A 16,693-nucleotide genomic window follows, 5' to 3' on the forward strand; every position below is an offset into this window, starting at 1 on the left:
CAGGTGGCTCCTCCCCTCCCAATGGAAGGAGGCCCTGGACAGGCAGGCAGGCACGCCCTGGACTCTCGACTTGACGGAGGAGTAGGGCTGGAGGGAAAAGCAGGCTGCTGTGGGTGGTCGGAGGCCAGCCCCACCTCACCTGTCCCTTTTCTGGGGATCATTCGTGCAGGGGCTTGTTCCTGCGGGTACCATTTGCCTGGTGGACAGCATCGAGGAGGAGGAAGTGGCTGAGTTCAGAGCATTCTTCTCCACCGGGTCGGGGCCACTACACTGCTGTGCCTCGGGCTCAGCCCCGCCCCTTGTGGCTCTCTGCCTGTGACTCCCCCATCCCTCTGGGGAGATGCTGTCCCATGGGTAAGTCTCCTGCTCCACCTGGGTGCTACAGTCTCCTGTGTGTTTGGAGGGAGGAGCAAGGTTCATGCTCACTTCTGACACATGTGTGACCATGAGTGCAGTCTGTCACGGCTCCCTGCATCCTGTCTCTACCCTCAAGCTTTGAGGAGCTCCAGGCTTATTCATGCTTCTGGGGGGGGACTCGCCCCCTTCTCTGACACTTTCCCCTGACACGTGTATTGATTCTCACCATTGCATTTCTCTCTCCATCCTCTGTTCGCCTGCTTTTGCTGTCTGCTTAAGTTAGACCTGCCCCCCTGGGTAGCCCACATCACCTGAAACATAACGTGTCTGAAAGGCAAACCCGAGAAAGCGTGTCTTCGTTCCACTTTCTTTCAGTTCCTCTTCACTTCCCCTCCGCTGCATCATTCAGACACAGATACATGGTGAGGTCCTTTTTAAGGTTCTGGCAATAGCTGTATCGGACAGGATGGACATGGTTCCTGCCCCCATAGAGCTTCATGTCAATGGGAGGCAACGGACTACACCAAGAACCCAATTAATAGGATAATTTCCGATTCTCAGAAGGGAAAAGAAACAGCTTCATGTGCCAGCAGGTGCCTGGGCTGCCGATGGCCTCCCTGGCTGGAGGGTCCGGGAGGGTGTTCCTGAGGAGGGGAGGAGTGAGTCAGAGCCCCTGGGCGGAGGGAATGGTGAGGAGAGGCCTTGCTGTGGGGAAGCTGGGTAAACTGGTGGGGAGGAGAGCAGGGCCCGCAGGCCTGCTGGAGTGTGTGACCACGTACGCAGTGACGACCTGCTTGGAGTGTTGGTGAGTAGGGAGGTTGGTCGCCCCCTTCTTTCCATTGGTGCTGCCTTCCCCGGCGCACACAGTTGTCGCTGTCAGCCCCACGGGCAGTCTTCTGGATAATCCCGTCCATGCTCCTACCATGATTTCTTACCAGCTGGTTGGGAAGGCCTCTCCCGGTGCAGATTCCTTCCCTGGTTCCTCAGCGGGGCCTTGTCAGACTCTGCCACAGGCCCCCGCCTCTCAGAGCAGCTTTGCAGCGGGCACCCTGCTCTGCTCACACGCAGCCCTGCTCCAGTGGATCCTGTGCCTGCACCTTGGTGCTGCCTCTGTGGGAGCCCCGGCCCTGCAGTGTCCCCTAGGGCCATGCCAGCACCGCCCCCCCCCAAGTCTGCTACCGAAGTGTGGCCATTGTGCGGGGAAGGACAAGCTCTGGTGTCAAATAACCTTGGTCTGTCCGCCTTCTCACTCATGAGCTAGTGACCTTGGGCAAGTTACTTAACGCCTCTGAGCCTGTTTTTTTATTCTAAAATTGAGCTAATAAGACCTAATACATAGGGTTGACATGTGGGTTAATTTGTAATGTAAAAGCTGTTGGCACGAAAACCCTACTGCGTATCAGCTTTTAAAAAAATATGTGTATTTTTTTTATTGATTTCAGAGAGGAACGGGGAGAGAAATAGAAACATCAATGATGGCCTGGCCGGCATGGCTCAGTGGTTGAACGTTGATCTATGAACCAGGAGGTCACAGTTCAATTCTGGTCAGGGCACATGCCTGGGTTGCAGGTTCGATCCCCAGTGTGGGGCGTGCAGGAGGCAGCCGATCAATGATTCTCTCTCATCATTGATGTTTCTATCTCTCTTTCTTTACCAGGTGTTGAGGAATGGGGAAGCTCAGTAATTTTCTAGGCATTTCACTTTGCTATTTAGACCCCTTATCTTTCTACTTCACCACTGATCTCTATCTCTACCTTTATCTCCCTGCTTCCCAAGTGAATACTTTTCTCTTCTGAAGCACTAGGCACTTATTTTGTAACTCTCAGCCTCCTTCAGCCTGTTTCCCTTCCTTTAAAAAGTGGGGAGAAATAATCTCTACATCAGAAGGATGTGCGAGGCCCAGGTGGGATTGTGTATGTGCACGTGCTCTGAGGATACCGGAGCGCTTATGTCAAGGTAAGGAAGGCGGTGGTTCTTTATTTCCCTGTTAAAGGGACAGCAGAGACTGTGCATCTTATCTTAGTGTCTGTCTTCTGGCTTGACACCTTCCAGAAAAAGTCCTTCCTCTCCCAAGGGTCAGGAGTTCCTGGGTGCCTAGCTAGTTTCTTCCCACCCAGGGGGTTTAAGCCCCAGAAGGAGAGTGGCCTGGGGCTGGGGTACAGTGGGTGTTCAGTGCTGAGCATGGACCTGGAACTTTGAGTGTCCAGGTGGGTATTTGTACCAAACCAGGTATGTGTGTACATGGACATGGGCGATGAGGTGCATGTAGTGGGACTGTGTGCTTAGGTGGGTGAGTGTGTGTGTGTGTGGGTGTGTGTGTCTGTGGTGTGTGTCTGTATATGACAAGGGAGGGTATATGTGTAGGACCAGGAACTGGACTTGTGACCATGTACCTGCATAGGTTTTGGTGAGCTTGTTTATGGGACACGTACTCTGTGCCAAGCTTTGAACATTTGGAGGTGAGCAAGACCGGTGGTGGACCCCCTGTGGCGGAGCGGACTGTGCAGCCGCTCCTCCTGCCCTCGCTGTGGGAGGGAGTTCATGGCCATTCCGTGTGGCTGTCCAAGGCTGAAGGGGAACCCGGCTGGGAGCTCAGTTGGTTAGAGCGTCATCCCATAAGCCAAGATTGTGGGTTTGATTTCTAGTCAGGGCACATACAACAAGCAACCAATGAATGCATAAATAAGTGGAATGACAAATCACTGTTTCTCTTTCTCTCTTTTCCTTCCTGTCTCTTTCTAAAGAAAATCAATTTAAAAATTTTTTTAAAAGACTGAAGCGTAGTCAGTGTCAGACCATGCAATAACCAGGCCAAGCAAGTTCCCCAGGGTACCAGAAGGAGGTGGAGAAAAAGCCCTTTTTTTGGGGGGGAAGAGGGAGGATTGATGTTTGATGTTTTAAAAAATGATATAGTAGCCATCATAGAAAAACAGACTTTTGTTGGGCTTTAACACTTCGTTATTTTTTCCTTATTTTTTATTGAGGTTGGCACACATAATGTGCATGTCTGTAAGCATACAGCCTGATGAACATCAGCACACACCCATGTATACACCACCCAGATCAAGATGTAGAGCATTACCAGCAGCCCAGAGCTTTCCTGGAAATTGCTACCTCCCAGTCAGTTTATTTTTATGAAGGTAACACCTGCCCATGCTACAACTTTCTAAAAGGTATAAGGGAGAAGTCAGCGTCCCTCCAGCCCACCCCTCCAGCCACCCAGACTCCCCCACTAGGGGAAGCCACCAATATGAGTTTCTTGTCTATTCTTTGTTGGGCTTCTTTCCTCTCACTTTGCTTGGGCGGTGTTTGTGTGGAATCACACACAGAGAGCATCCTACACTTTTAGTGTGTAGGGCCTCTCAAGGTCGACCGGCGCTGAGATTATCAGCCATGGCAGGGATCTTGACCCCAGACAGGCCTCGGTCAGAGTCCTGAGCTCTGGCTCATTGAGACCAGACCCACTCGGCAAGAAGCTATGGCACAGACGTAGGGTGGTTGGACTAAAGGGGCCTGTCAATTCCGTCCCTTCCTGCCTCCTTGACTCCCACCTCCCCCCCGCCCCCCGCTTCTGTTCCTGGGCTCCAACTACATGGTTAGGGCAGGGTAGGCGGCCAAGGCCTGGGGGCAAGAAGTAGAAAAGGTGCAAGTTTCACGGGGGCCATTCTATCTAGCCCTCTGCCCTGGTGGCACCTCTGCAGATGGGCATGCTGGGAAGGCGAGGGCACCCTCCTTCGGAAGCATCTGCAGGTCTTCGCTGTTGGGGACTCGCCCCTTCCCGCTACAAGTTCCCTGCACTCCCTGAGCCTCAGGCCCCTTGTCTGTAAAATGGGCAGAAACACAGCACCTGCTTCACAGGGCTACTGTGAGGAGTAAGCCAGGCGGGGGTCGTAAAGGACCTTATAGCACAAGGCCTGGCACACGGCGTGATTCCATGACATGGCAGTGGTCACCGTGACCATTATTATTAGCTCGGCACAGGGGAGGCAGTATGGAAGCAGCTGGGAGGAGGAAGAGATGGCGTGTGACTGTGGGTTCACATGTATGAAGCATGATCGTCTCCTGGAGGGTGCAAGGCGTACATGTGTCCTTATTTGTGGAATGCCATGCTCCGAAGGCCTTGGATGGCAGACATGTGGAAAGTGGGCCTAGCCCCACCCCCACTGCCTCCGTCTCTGCTAAAATGAGAAGTACAGTGAGTTCCCCCAATGGGGCCTCGCCCCTTCCTGTCCCCGCCCTGTCGGCAGCCCTGGGCCATTGGAGTGGCAGCCCCAGAACCAGGACTGCAGGGGCGGCGAGGCGGCCTGGGTGCTGAGGGCCGCGTCTGAGGCTTAGCCCTAGCGGTCTCCGCTTGCCCGGACTCCCCGGCACTACCTCGTTCCCTGCACCCGCTTCCTCTTGGGGAGCCCCCAGGATGGTGAGGTAAGGGCCTGGGACCCACGGTAGGCAGGAGGCATGGGAGCCCCGGAGCCCGTGCGAGACCTCTCCTCACCGCCCTCCTGGGCCTCCCAGGTGGTTTCACCGAGACCTCAGTGGGCTGGACGCAGAGACCCTGCTCAAGGGCCGAGGTGTCCACGGGAGTTTCCTGGCTCGGCCTAGTCGCAAGAACCAGGGCGACTTCTCCCTTTCTGTCAGGTAGGTGGCCCTCAACTCCACCCAGGACCAGTATTTCGGCAGTTCATCCCTGATTCCCTCTTGGTAGTGCCCACTCCCCAGCCCCCAGCCCAGCATGTCCCTGTCCCTGTCTGTGTCCACCCCATCCTGTGTGTGTCCCATTCTTAGGCCCTCAGCCTATCCCCCACCCGTCCCCACCTCTCCTCCTGCACCCACTGGCCTCACCGCCTGGTGTCCTGCAGGGTCGGGGATCAGGTGACCCACATTCGGATCCAGAACTCGGGGGATTTCTACGACCTGTATGGCGGGGAGAAGTTTGCGACACTGACGGAGCTGGTGGAGTACTACACGCAGCAGCACGGGGTCTTACAGGACCGCGATGGCACCATCATCCACCTCAAGTACCCGCTTAACTGCTCTGACCCCACCAGTGAGAGGTGAGGGGCTTTGCTTCTGCCCCCCGCTGGCAGTGTCTTCCCTATCCCAGCTCCCTACCAGGGCTCTGTGGCCCTCTCTCTTCCATGTGACCCTAGGGCTGTGTCTCAGGGGATTAACCCCCTACCCCTTTCCATCTACCCCTGAGGAAGCGAGAGGTCACCTCACCCTTCAGGGTCCCTGTTGACTGGCAACCCAGGCCCCAGGCTGCCCTGGTGACAGAGAGTCCGCTCCTTGCGGCCAGCTCTGTTGTTAGAAAGCTCTTCTTCCTTCTATGGAACGGAATCTGACTTCCTGTAACTATTCCCTCCTTCTGGACAGGTTAATGCAGTGAGAGGTGGAGAAGGAGCAGGGATAACGGTCTATGAGGACACTTAACGCCTTATCTCAGCAGACCAGCGGGAATGGGTCTGCCTCTTGGGGCTGGTAGGGCATCACTGTGTGATGTGGTCACGTGCGTAAGGGCCCAGGACTGGGCCCAGGGTAACACTCAAGCCATTTCCCTCCCATCCCTTTGGCTCCAAAGCTGTGGCCGCAGAGCTGGGCTGGCCACTCTCCAGGTGGTCTCCCTAAAGCGTGGGTGGGAGGTGGGGGCACCTGAACACTCAGTCTCCCAGGAGGTTCATTTTAGCAGCCACATCTCAATGGCAGCTCCTGTTAAGGCGAAGGGTGTCCTCCCCGCACCGCCCCCGCCGTACTCCTGTGGCCAAGCCAACTTGCCCTCGTACTGTGTTTGTGTATTGATTGTCGACATGATTCTGAACCTCGATTCTGTCCATTTTCAGTGCTTCTGAGATGCATGCCTCCCACCTTGCATCAGTATTTTTGTCCAAGTGATTGATTAAGGCTTAGAAGTGGAGGAGGTGAGGTGAAGGCCCCATGCCCCACCGTGACTCTCTCCAGCCCACAGGAAGCCATGGATCGCTTCTTTTGAAGCCATGCCTTCTAGGAGTGAAGCCTCAGCATGGAAGACCTCGTACTTTCTGACCCCTTTCTTAGGTCCCATCGGTAACATGCCTGGGCATTTGTCACCCAGACCCACTGAATTCATGTCCTCTTTCGGCCCTTGCCCGCAGCCAGGCTCTTGCAGTAGGAGAATGGGGTTGCCAGACCATAGAGAAGCAGCAGGTTGGGTACTGAGCTGGGAGAGGGACGGAGGGGCTGAGCAGACCCCCCGGGGAGGAGGCTGAGGCCTGGGCTCACATCACTTAGGAGAAACAGGAGGAGAATAGAGCTGGGGCTGGGGGTGGTCAAGACCAGGGAAGCTGACGCGAAGAGGCCCTTTTGGTTACCTACGCCTGGACACTCTGGGCTCACCCCTGACCTGGGAAGTGTGTGTGGGAGGCTTTCTCCAGACCTCTGTGTCCCTGCAGAGGCGGCTGCTGCCCCTCCCCTCCACAAGAATTTGCATTTGTCCCCTTGATGGCTAGCTCTGTGCCTGTGGTCAGCCTGACATTTGCATGGAAACTTCCTCATCCTGGGGCCTCGGGGAAGAGGGTTAGCCCCCTCCTCATTGCCCTGGGGCTCTGGCCTGTCCCTGAGTAGCAGGATGCGGTGGCCCAGAGGGCTCCTGGATAGGCCAGGAGACGCTGAAGGCCTTTGAGCTGTGGTGTCTCTGGGCCGGAGTGAGATGCCCTCTTCCCCACCCCCCATCCTTGCGGTTGGAAAATGCCCCCCCCTCCCGAGGTCCCTGGGCTGAGGAAACCTCACAACCTCACTTCTCACTCTCTCCCCAGAAGGAGTTTTGTGTTTTTTCCATCACGTGGTTTCCTGTGGGGCTGGGCATTGTGGGGCTACAGTTTCCTCCTGGGAAGGGGGTGTGCTTCGGGGAAAGGTCCTAGTTCTGCTTTCTGCCCCTTTGAGCCCCTCTGAACCCCAGCCTCCTCTTCCATGGCATCATCCTGGGCGCCTCAGAGCCCCCTAAACCACTCTCCCCAGCTGGTTGTCCATCTTCCCTGCCTCCCTGGAGGAGTGCTTTCCATCAGGCCTCCTTGGTGACTTCCGTCTCTCCCATCACGGCTCTCTGTGGTTTGACCTTTGTCTGCATTCCTCTTGGTCGCCGTCCTCTTTCCCTAGCCCAGCCCCGTCTTTCATGGAGACCCTGGGTGTCTCCCCTCCAAACTTTCTGGGTAGGGCCTGCCTTTCTGCCTTTGTCTTAAACTTCCAGAGGTGGGCCTGATTGGCACTCCTGAGGTTTGCTTCTTATCAGCAAGGGCCTCGGGCCAGTGTGCAATCGACAACCTCAGTTTTCTCATCTGTAAAATGGGGATGGTACCTGCCTCTTTGTGTTTTGTGAGTAACAGACCTAAATATGGTGGTGGGTTTGGAAGCATCTGGCACAGTGCCTGGCACATCCCAGGGTCTGTTTCCCTGTCCCTCCCTGTGAGCCTCTCTGCTCAGTGACTGCCCCTCGGCCCAGGACTCACCTTCCCCGATGCTGCCTTTTCTAGGTGGTACCATGGCCACATGTCTGGGGGGCAGGCGGAGACACTGCTGCAGGCCAAGGGTGAGCCCTGGACATTCCTTGTGCGTGAGAGTCTCAGCCAGCCGGGAGATTTTGTGCTGTCCGTGCTCAACGACCAGCCCAAAGCCGGCCCAGGCTCCCCGCTCAGAGTCACCCATATCAAGGTCATGTGTGAGGTAAGGCAGCCTGGCAGTGGGGGAGCATCTTGCTGGGGCTCCCTCCCATCTGTGCTCACAGCGTGGGCGGTGGGGAGAGTCAGCCAGGCTTCCGGCCAAGGCTGGGGGTGGAGGGAGAGAGGGAGACGGGCCTGTGGGGTGGCCTGACTGGGTATCCCTCAGGGTGGACGCTACACGGTGGGTGGCTCAGAGACCTTCGACAGCCTCACGGACCTGGTGGAGCATTTCAAGAAGACGGGGATTGAGGAGGCCTCAGGCGCCTTTGTCTACCTGCGGCAGGTGAGGCGTGGGTCTGGCTGCTCCCCCTCCCCCCCGCCCCCCAGTGCAGTCCGCAGCCGCCCTAGCCTCTGAGACCTGGAAGTCACTGACTTCTCGCCCTCCCCACCCAGCCATACTACGCCACGCGGGTGAATGCGGCTGACATTGAGAACCGGGTCTTGGAACTGAACAAGAAGCAGCAGTCGGAGAACACAGCCAAGGCTGGATTCTGGGAGGAGTTTGAGGTGCGAGATGGGGACCATGAGGGTGACCAGCATGGGGAGCCAGGCAGACCCCACTCTCTCTCTCCATACCTGATACTGACCTGCCCCCGCTATCTTCCGCCATGGACGCCCCCTTGGGGCTGGCACTCCATTGCCCTTCTCGCCCCTCAGAGTCTGCAGAAGCAGGAGGTGAAGAACCTGCACGAGCGGCTGGAAGGGCAGCGGCCAGAAAACAAGAGCAAGAACCGTTACAAGAACATTCTCCCATGTGAGCACCCCATGGCCTCCCTCCCTCCCCTCCCCGCATGGCCTCCACCCCCATCCATGGCCTCCATCCCTCCCCTTCCCTCCATTGCCTCCCCCCCTCTCCCCATGGCCTCCACCCCCTTCCCCCAAGGCCTCCATCCCTCCTCTCCTCCCCATGGCCTCCCTCCCTCCCCTCCCCCCATGGCCTCCACCCCCCATCCATGGCCTCCCTCCCTCCCCTCCCCGCATGGCCTCCACCCCCCATCCATGGCCTCCCTCCCTCCCCTCCCCGCATGGCCTCCACCCCCCATCCATGGCCTCCATCCCTCCCCTCCCCGCATGGCCTCCACCCCCCATCCATGGCCTCCATCCCTCCCCTTCCCTCCATTGCCTCCCCCCCCTCCCCATGGCCTCCCCCCCCTCCCCATTGCCTCCACCCCCTTCCCCCATGGCCTCCATCCCTCCCCTCCCCCCATGGCCTCCACCCCCCATCCATGGCCTCCATTCCTCCCCCTCCCTCCATTGCCTTCCCCCCTCTCCCCATGGCCTCCACCCCCTTCCCCCAAGGCCTCCATCCCTCCTCTCCTCCCCATGGCCTCTACCCCCCATCCATGGCCTCCATCCCTCCCCTTCCCCCATGGCCTCCATCCCTCCCCTCCCCCCATGGCCTCCACCCCCCCTCCATGGCCTCCATCCCTCCCTCTCCCTCCATAGCCTCCCCCCTCTCTCCATAGCCTCCATCCCTCCCCCTCCCCCCATGGCCTCCATCCCTCCCCCTCCCAAGCAGCATCCACCCAGGAGATTCTCCTTCCCTCAGCCAACCTCCCCCATCTCCTAGGGTCCCTACCCCCAACTCAGGGAGGATCCACCTCCCACCCACACAAAATAACCTCCCCTCCTTCAAAAAGCCTCTAATCCTCCCGAGCCTCCCACACCCACCACCCTCTCTACTCTCCTTCCTTTGAAACCTCCACTCCCACGCATGCAGCTGCCCCGCCTGCCCTCACTGTTCCGAGAGCCTCATGGCTTCTCAGACAAGAACGGCCTGTGAGCTTAGGAAGGGTCTGATGCAGGGGCTGGTGAGTTCCTGCTGACCCAGACCCTCCTTGCTTCCTCTCTGCTCCCTCTCAGTCGACCACAGCCGAGTGATCCTGCAGGGACGTGACAGTAACATCCCTGGGTCCGACTACATCAACGCCAACTACATCAAGGTCTGTGTTGCCCACCAGTCATTCAGGAGGAGAGGCTAGGCCTGGGCCTTCCCCATCTCAGGGAGGTGCCAGGTCCAGAGACACCTGGGCAAAGCCGAAGCTGACGACGCACGTGGGTGAGGGTGGTGGGGACGAAGGGCATGCCCCCGGCCCAGAGGCTCACGGTCCCGGTGTGTGTCTCTCTGCCCCCGCATCCAGAACCAGCTGCTAGGCCCCGATGAGAACTCTAAGACCTACATCGCCAGCCAGGGCTGCCTGGACACCACCGTCAACGACTTCTGGCAGATGACGTGGCAGGAGAACACCCGTGTCATCGTCATGACCACCCGAGAAGTGGAGAAAGGCCGGGTAGGGCCGAACCCCTTGCCACCCCCTGGTCCCCACATCCCCTCCCCGGTACTCGTTGTCCACCACCATTAAACCAAAGAATGCCAGGGCAGAAAGGCACCTCAGAGGGCAAGGGCCCAACCCTTGTTGGGAAACTGAGGCACCGAGACAAAGTCTTGGGTGCACCCTGACTCCCCAGATCTCTGCTTCCAGCCTTGGGCTCTCCTGACCACCAGACACAGGTTTCATTTATTTATTTTTAAAATATGTTTTTATTGATTTCAGAGAGGATGAAAGAGGGAGAGAGAGATATAGAAACATCCATGATGAGAGAGAATGATTGGCTGCCTCCTGCACACCTCCACTGGGGATGGAGCCTGCAACCCGGGCATGTGCCCTGATTGGGATTTGAACCGCGACCTCCTGGTTCATAGGTTGAAGCTCAACCATTTAGCCATGCTGGCCGGGCCAGACACAGGTTTTAAGTGGGCCTTCTGCCTTAAAGTGTCCAGACGCAAACATTCCACCTGCCCCTCCCCCTCTTGCCCCCATCCAGGCAAGAGCCCCTCTTGTCCCCTCTGCCTCATAAATCTCTCTGGAATCAGCCCCCTCCTCTCCCCTGCACAGAACCTCTGTCCTGGAGCCAAAGGGATCCCGTCCAAATTGTGCACGGTTGCCTTGGGGATGGTCGCACTCTAAGACCTGGCAGTCAGGGCCTGGCGGCCTCTCCCTGACACCCGCTGCCTCCAACGGGCCAGGCCCCGTCACGTTTCTGTGCCTTTGCACAAGGAAGCGACTTCCTCTCTCCACACTATCTCTGCCTGACAGACCCAGGCCACACGCTGCCTCCTCTGTGAAGCCGTTTCTGATTTCCTCCTTCACGGAGGGGAGCATTAGCCTCGCCCTCCACGGTGCTCCACGTTCCCCGTCCACCTGTCTCTGTGAGCTCCTGGAGGCCCCGCGGTGCAGGCCGCCTCGTGTTTGTATGTGTAATGCCTGCCTTGCTTGCACAGCGGATGTGTACTGAAGGACTTGTCAGGCGGCTGGGCAGGGCTCCGCACTGGATCCTCAGGCTCTGCCTCTTGGCCAGTCCATCCGCTCCTCTAAGCGATGCTGACTGGGCCGGCACCAGGACTCGGGACCTAGAGCAGGGCCTAGAGCACCCCGTGTCATGCTTGCTTCCGCGCCTCACGCTCCACCTCCGCCTTCCCTTCTAGAACAAGTGTGTCCCGTACTGGCCAGAGGTGGGCACTCAGCGTGTGTACGGATCCTACACGGTGACCAACTGTGGGGAGCATGACACAGCTGAGTACAAACTCCGCACCTTACAGATCTCCCCCCTGGACAACGTGAGTGTCCCCCACCCTTGCCGCCTCTCGGGCCCTCCTTGTCTGGTTGGGAGGGGGATGGAGCCGGGGGCGGGAGCCGGGGGCACTGACTCCATGTACCGGGTCCAGGAGAACCTGGTGCGGGACATCTGGCACTACCAGTACCTGAGCTGGCCTGACCATGGGGTCCCCAGTGAGCCTGGGGGCGTCCTCAGCTTCCTGGACCAGATCAATCAGCAGCAGGAAAGGCTGCCTCACGCCGGGCCCATCATCGTGCACTGCAGGTGAGAGTGGCGAGAAAGACATGAGCAGTAGCTGGCGGGTCCGTACTGCTGAGACCCACGCACTATTGTAAGCAATTTACGGATGAGCCAGCCTCTTCCGGGTTCCCTGATGGCTGCAGATCCATGGGTGGGACTTAGCTTGCACCGATCCCACTGTCGGACCCTGTGCCAGGGAGTGGCTTTCTCAGAGCCCCCGGGGTGTACCATTTTCTCCCACTCTGCCGAAGACGGATGAAGACACAGGCCCGGCCCCTTGGCAGCTCACCCTGGTCAGGGCAGAGCCTAGACTGGCACTCATAAGAGCCCTCAGTCCCCATCACGGTTTTCCGGCATTGGCCCATTCAGCCCGTTTCTTCTTGGCACCAACACCCCCCACGGGGGCCAGTGTGGCTCCCCATCCCTTCGCTTTTTCCACCTGTAGCTCTGCGAGTCGGGGGGCTTCTTCCTTGCTGCTCCCACTCTCCCCTTCCCAGCCAGTGCCCCCAGCTTGGCTCCAGAGTGTGTAGGGACGGTGATGCCAGGAGGGGCACACGCTTCGCTGGCTCCCGTGGAGACCCTCATGTTCGTGATCAGGAGAGCCCGTTCCTGTGGGGAGGCGGGGGTTCAGCGAGGAGGTCTGAGGGCAGAGTCCTGCAGGTAGGCTGCCCAGCCAGCCTGGCCCGGTGGAGGGGGCAGTGGGCACAGGGTCCAGGGCGGCTGGGTTAAATCCCAGCTCCTCTACTCGCTGGCTGGGTGACCTTGGACACATTGCTTCACCTCTGTGACCCTCAGATTCTCCGCTGTAAAGTCAGGATCTCCCAGGGCTGTGGGCCGTGGTGAGGATTCAGTGAGAACCTATCACTGAGTCTGGAATATAGTAAACACTCAGGAAATGGGAGCTGTCCGGATCGAGGGAGTAGAAGCCGGCTCTGTGCTCTCTCGCGGCTTCCTGTGAGCCGGGCCTGAGGGCCTGACTCCTGCCCGCCTGCAGCTGCGTTTCCTGGGCAGGGCTGGGAGGCCTGGATCTGGAGGTGTCTGCTCCCCCCCCCCCAAATGCTCTGCTTCCAGGGGCTGCTCTGCATCCATGCATCCATCACCAGGAACAAACGTCCCGCTGCCCGCCCCCCCCCCCCCCCCCCAATTCTTGAAATCCCCATGGTCTTTATTTAGACGGTACAGGAAGGAAGTGGGTGAAGGGGGTTTATTTTTTGACAATCTGGGTTTGAAATTAGTGAGACTCAGGGCACCAGCCTGACAGGCCCAGTGAAGGGGCAGGTCTGAGGGACATGCGGGGCCCTGAGGTTCGCAGTCCCTGTTTGCCCAAGGGTGGAGGCAGAAGGCGGGGTGGGGGTGGGGGGAAGGGGAGCTTCCTGCTGCACTGCTCCTCCATGTCTCCTGTGCGCCCTGCACCCCACTGTCTGAGGGCTGCTCTTTTCCTGCCGTCAGCTCTGAAGAAAAAGGGAAATGAAGCCCTGAAGAAAGGAGCTCCAAATATAACCTGTGAAGGGAGAAGGGGCAGGCCTCGCTCAGGCCAAGGGTTTGGGAGAAGGTGTCAGGGGAGTGGGCAGGACGGAGGTGGGACTGGGGATCTTGGATCTTCTGGGGTGGGCAGCCGCCACTGGCCAGAAATGAGTCAAGGCAGGGGGTGGAGGAAGTGGGAAGAGAGGGCTGGCTGGCACTGAGCTCTGGGCCCTTTCCTGGGAGGTGTGGCCCTGGCCTCTGAGGGCGCCCCTTCTCTCCCCAGCGCGGGCATCGGCCGCACGGGCACCATCATCGTCATCGACATGCTCATGGAGAGCATCAGCACCAAAGGTGAGGCTGCCGCGGGGAACGCAGCGGGGAGGGTGGGTGGGCAGCTCCTGGGTGTCCGTCTCCGCCTGGGCCTGAGGTCCAACCGCCATCCCCGCTCAGGCCTGGACTGTGACATTGACATCCAGAAGACGATCCAGATGGTGCGGGCCCAGCGCTCGGGCATGGTGCAGACGGAGGCTCAGTACAAGTTCATCTACGTGGCCATCGCCCAGTTCATTGAAACCACCAAGAAGAAGCTCGAGGTCATGCAGGTGCGTGCCCAGCAGGGCCTGGGGGCGGGGGGGGGGGGCTGCGGAGGGCCGTGGGCATCCCCTGGTCCTGCTGAGACCACGGCTCTCCCACCACACTTCTGCCCACAGTCCCAGAAGGGCCAGGAGTCCGAGTACGGGAACATCTCCTACCCCCCAGCCATGAAGAACACCCATGCCCAGGCCTTTCGAACCTCCTCCAAGTGAGTGACCCCTCCCTGCCTGCCTGCCTGCCACCCCCCCCCCCCCCCCCCGGCATCCTCTTGTGTCTCCTCCCCAGCTTGACCCGCCCTTTCCAGAGAGCACAAGTGCTGCTGTTGAGGAGACCTGGGTTCAAGTTCAGGCTTGCTTCCTCCTACCTGTGCTTCGTGTTTCCTGCGTGCTCTCGGCGTGGGGCCTGTGCTAGGGGCGGGTAGGGTACTAGTGTGTGAGACGCAGCCTCTGTGCCAAGGAGCTCCCAGTCTGGTGTAAGGACAGTGACCAGGTCTCCTCACTTTCCTGGCCTCAGTTTACTTGGCTGTGAGGCAGAGGGACCAGAGGCGGCTGCTGGTGCCGGGTAACCCCGCACTGTCTCCTGACCTGCGCCATCTGCCCACACTTGCCCACCCCACCTGCAGGCACAAGGAGGATGTGTATGAGAATCTGCACAGTAAGAGCAAGAAGGAGGAGAAGGTGAAGAAGCAGCGGTCAGCAGACAAGGACAAGAGCAAGGGCTCCCTCAAGAAGAAGTGAGGTGGGCACCATCCTGAGGCGGCCATGGTACGGCCCCTCTGCTCAGGCTTCTTCCCTGCCCTGCCCCGGGGTCCCCTGGCCCCTCTGCTCAGGGCTGCCCTGTCCCCAGTGTCCCCTGGCCCCTCTGCTCAGGGCTCTTCCCTGCCCTGTCCCCGGGGTCCCCTGGCCCCTCTGCTCAGGGCTCTCCCCTGCCCTGTCCCCGGGGCCCCTGGCCCCTCTGCTCAGGGCTCTCCCCTGCCCTGCCCCGGGGTCCCCTGGCCCCTCTGCTCAGGGCTGCCCTGTCCCCCATGTCCCCTGGCCCCTCTGCTCAGGGCTCTTCCCTGCCCTGCCCCAGTGTCCTCTGGATCTGGTGCTCACCCTGGATGGATGACAGGCTCAGCCATCCCAGACCTGCTCTTGTCCCCTCTCCTCAGGTTCCAGCCACCCCCTTAACTCCCTTACTCCCTTCTCTCTGCAGCCTCAGCCCTGTTCCCTTAGAGAAGACTCCAGAGAACGTCAGCAGCCTGAACCTAGGAGCTGCCCGCCCAACTCTGTTGTAATTTAAATGGTCGTGTTACCACCTCCCTCTCCCAGACCCTGTAAATAGCCCAGCAAGGCTCCAGGCGGCCAGACCCTTCTACACTGTAAATAAAGCCCCTAGGATCACTGTGTCTGGGTCTCTAACTATGCTGTCCAGTGGGAAGGGCAGGAGGGGGTGAAGAGGGAGGTGGGCAGGGAGAGGGGTGTGTGTGTGTGTGTGTGTGTGTGTGTGTGTGAAAGCTCCACCTTTACAGTCAGACAGACCTGGTTCTGGACTCTGCTTAACACACTAGGAGTGTGACCGTGGCCCAGGTTCACCAGACTCTTTCTTGGAAAGTGGAGGTCGATCCTAACAGGCAGGCTGTGAAGATCATTGAGATGAGGCATGATGATTGCAAGGGTAACACTTGCCATGTGTCAGGCACTGTTTATTTATTTATTTATTTATTTATTTTTTAATCCTCACCCAAAGATATTTTTTCATTGATTTTTAGGGAGAGTGTAAGAGAGAGGGAAAGACAGAAATATCGATGTGAGAGAAACACATCGAATGGTTGCCTTCTGCACGTTCCCCAACCAGGGCCCCGGCCGGGGAGGAGCCTGCAACCGAGGTACTTGCCCTTGACCGGAATCGAACCCGGGACCCTTTGGTCTGCAGGCTGACGCTCTATCTACTGGGTCAAACCGGCCAGGGCGGCATTGTTTACTTTTATTTATTTGTTTTACATAAGAGTTTATTTGAGCCAAACTGACCACATATGCCAGGGAGCAAGATGAATGCTCCTTGCTGTCAGGCACAGTTTAAAAGGCTACATGTATCCCTGGCTGCTGTGGCTCAGGTGGCTGAGCATCATCCTGTGCAGCGAAAGGTCACCTCGTCAGGGCACTTACCCAGGTTTCAGGTCTGATCCCCCGTCAGAGTGCATGCAGGAGGCAACTGAACGATGTTTCTCTCTCTCTTTCTCTCCCTCTCCCTTCCATTCTCTCTAAAAAGCATCAATAAAAACATAAAAAAAAAAACTGCATGTTTTCATTCAGCCTGGGTATCTATCATTCCCATTTTACAGTGGGGGAAACTGAGGCACAGATCGATTAATAACTTGCTCAAGGTCACTATTGAGCAGTGAAGCTAAGATTTTAACTCAGGCGGTCACGTCGTCCCAGAACCCACACGCCTGGAGATGCAGCTGAAGTCACCTGAGGGGGGTGGGGTGGCAACCACACACTCCTGGTGCTGACTTGGAGGTCCAAGAGCCAAGAAAATACATAGAGGCCAGGAAGCTCAGGAGCAGGACCGCCCTGGTTTCCCCTCCCCTCTCTGGGCTCCCCGGGCCCCGGTTCCTCCCTCCCATGGGGCCGCTGTTCCCCTTGTGCTCCCGATTCATTTTATTTTTGTCCCCTCTTCCTTTCCCTTATGGCTTTATCTTAACTCCCGGGGCGTTAAGCCTGTGAGAGTCCCCCCTGCTGGGCAGGCTCAGG

General features: G+C 58.4%; 1 protein-coding gene across 4 annotated transcripts; it reads left to right on the forward strand.

Moving 5' to 3' along the window:
• The first annotated feature begins 16 nt into the window (after positions 1-16).
• PTPN6 (protein tyrosine phosphatase non-receptor type 6) lies at positions 17-15,336 on the forward strand. Of its 4 annotated transcripts, none has more exons than XM_079773908.1 (16): positions 17-354; positions 4,870-4,992; positions 5,214-5,408; positions 7,857-8,046; positions 8,209-8,325; positions 8,436-8,549; positions 8,700-8,796; positions 9,906-9,985; positions 10,184-10,333; positions 11,530-11,661; positions 11,770-11,924; positions 13,648-13,715; positions 13,815-13,966; positions 14,075-14,166; positions 14,581-14,691; positions 15,153-15,336. In XM_079773908.1, the coding sequence occupies exons 1-16, from the start codon at positions 341-343 to the stop codon at positions 15,232-15,234; spliced, it is 1,872 nt and encodes a 623-aa protein (XP_079630034.1). In that variant the 5' UTR covers positions 17-340; the 3' UTR covers positions 15,235-15,336. The 4 variants fall into 4 exon arrangements, with proteins under 4 accessions (XP_079630034.1, XP_079630032.1, XP_079630031.1 ...); XM_079773906.1 differs by having other exon boundaries at positions 14,581-14,696; positions 15,153-15,287; XM_079773905.1 differs by having other exon boundaries at positions 14,581-14,722; positions 15,153-15,284.
• The last annotated feature ends 1,357 nt before the right edge of the window (positions 15,337-16,693 follow it).

This window comes from Cnephaeus nilssonii, assembly GCF_951640355.1.
Source record: "Cnephaeus nilssonii genome assembly, chromosome: 6".
NCBI lineage: Eukaryota > Metazoa > Chordata > Mammalia > Chiroptera > Vespertilionidae > Cnephaeus > Cnephaeus nilssonii.

What these genes read in the sequence shown, in the direction of transcription:
- PTPN6 (XM_079773908.1), top strand. An exon ending in ATATCAAGGTCATGTGTGAG is followed by an intron (nt 8,047 to 8,208) that starts GTAAGGCAGCCT and finishes GGTATCCCTCAG; the next exon opens with GGTGGACGCTACACGGTGGG. An exon ending in AAGGGCTCCCTCAAGAAGAA is followed by an intron (nt 14,692 to 15,152) that starts GTGAGGTGGGCA and finishes TTCTCTCTGCAG; the next exon opens with CCTCAGCCCTGTTCCCTTAG.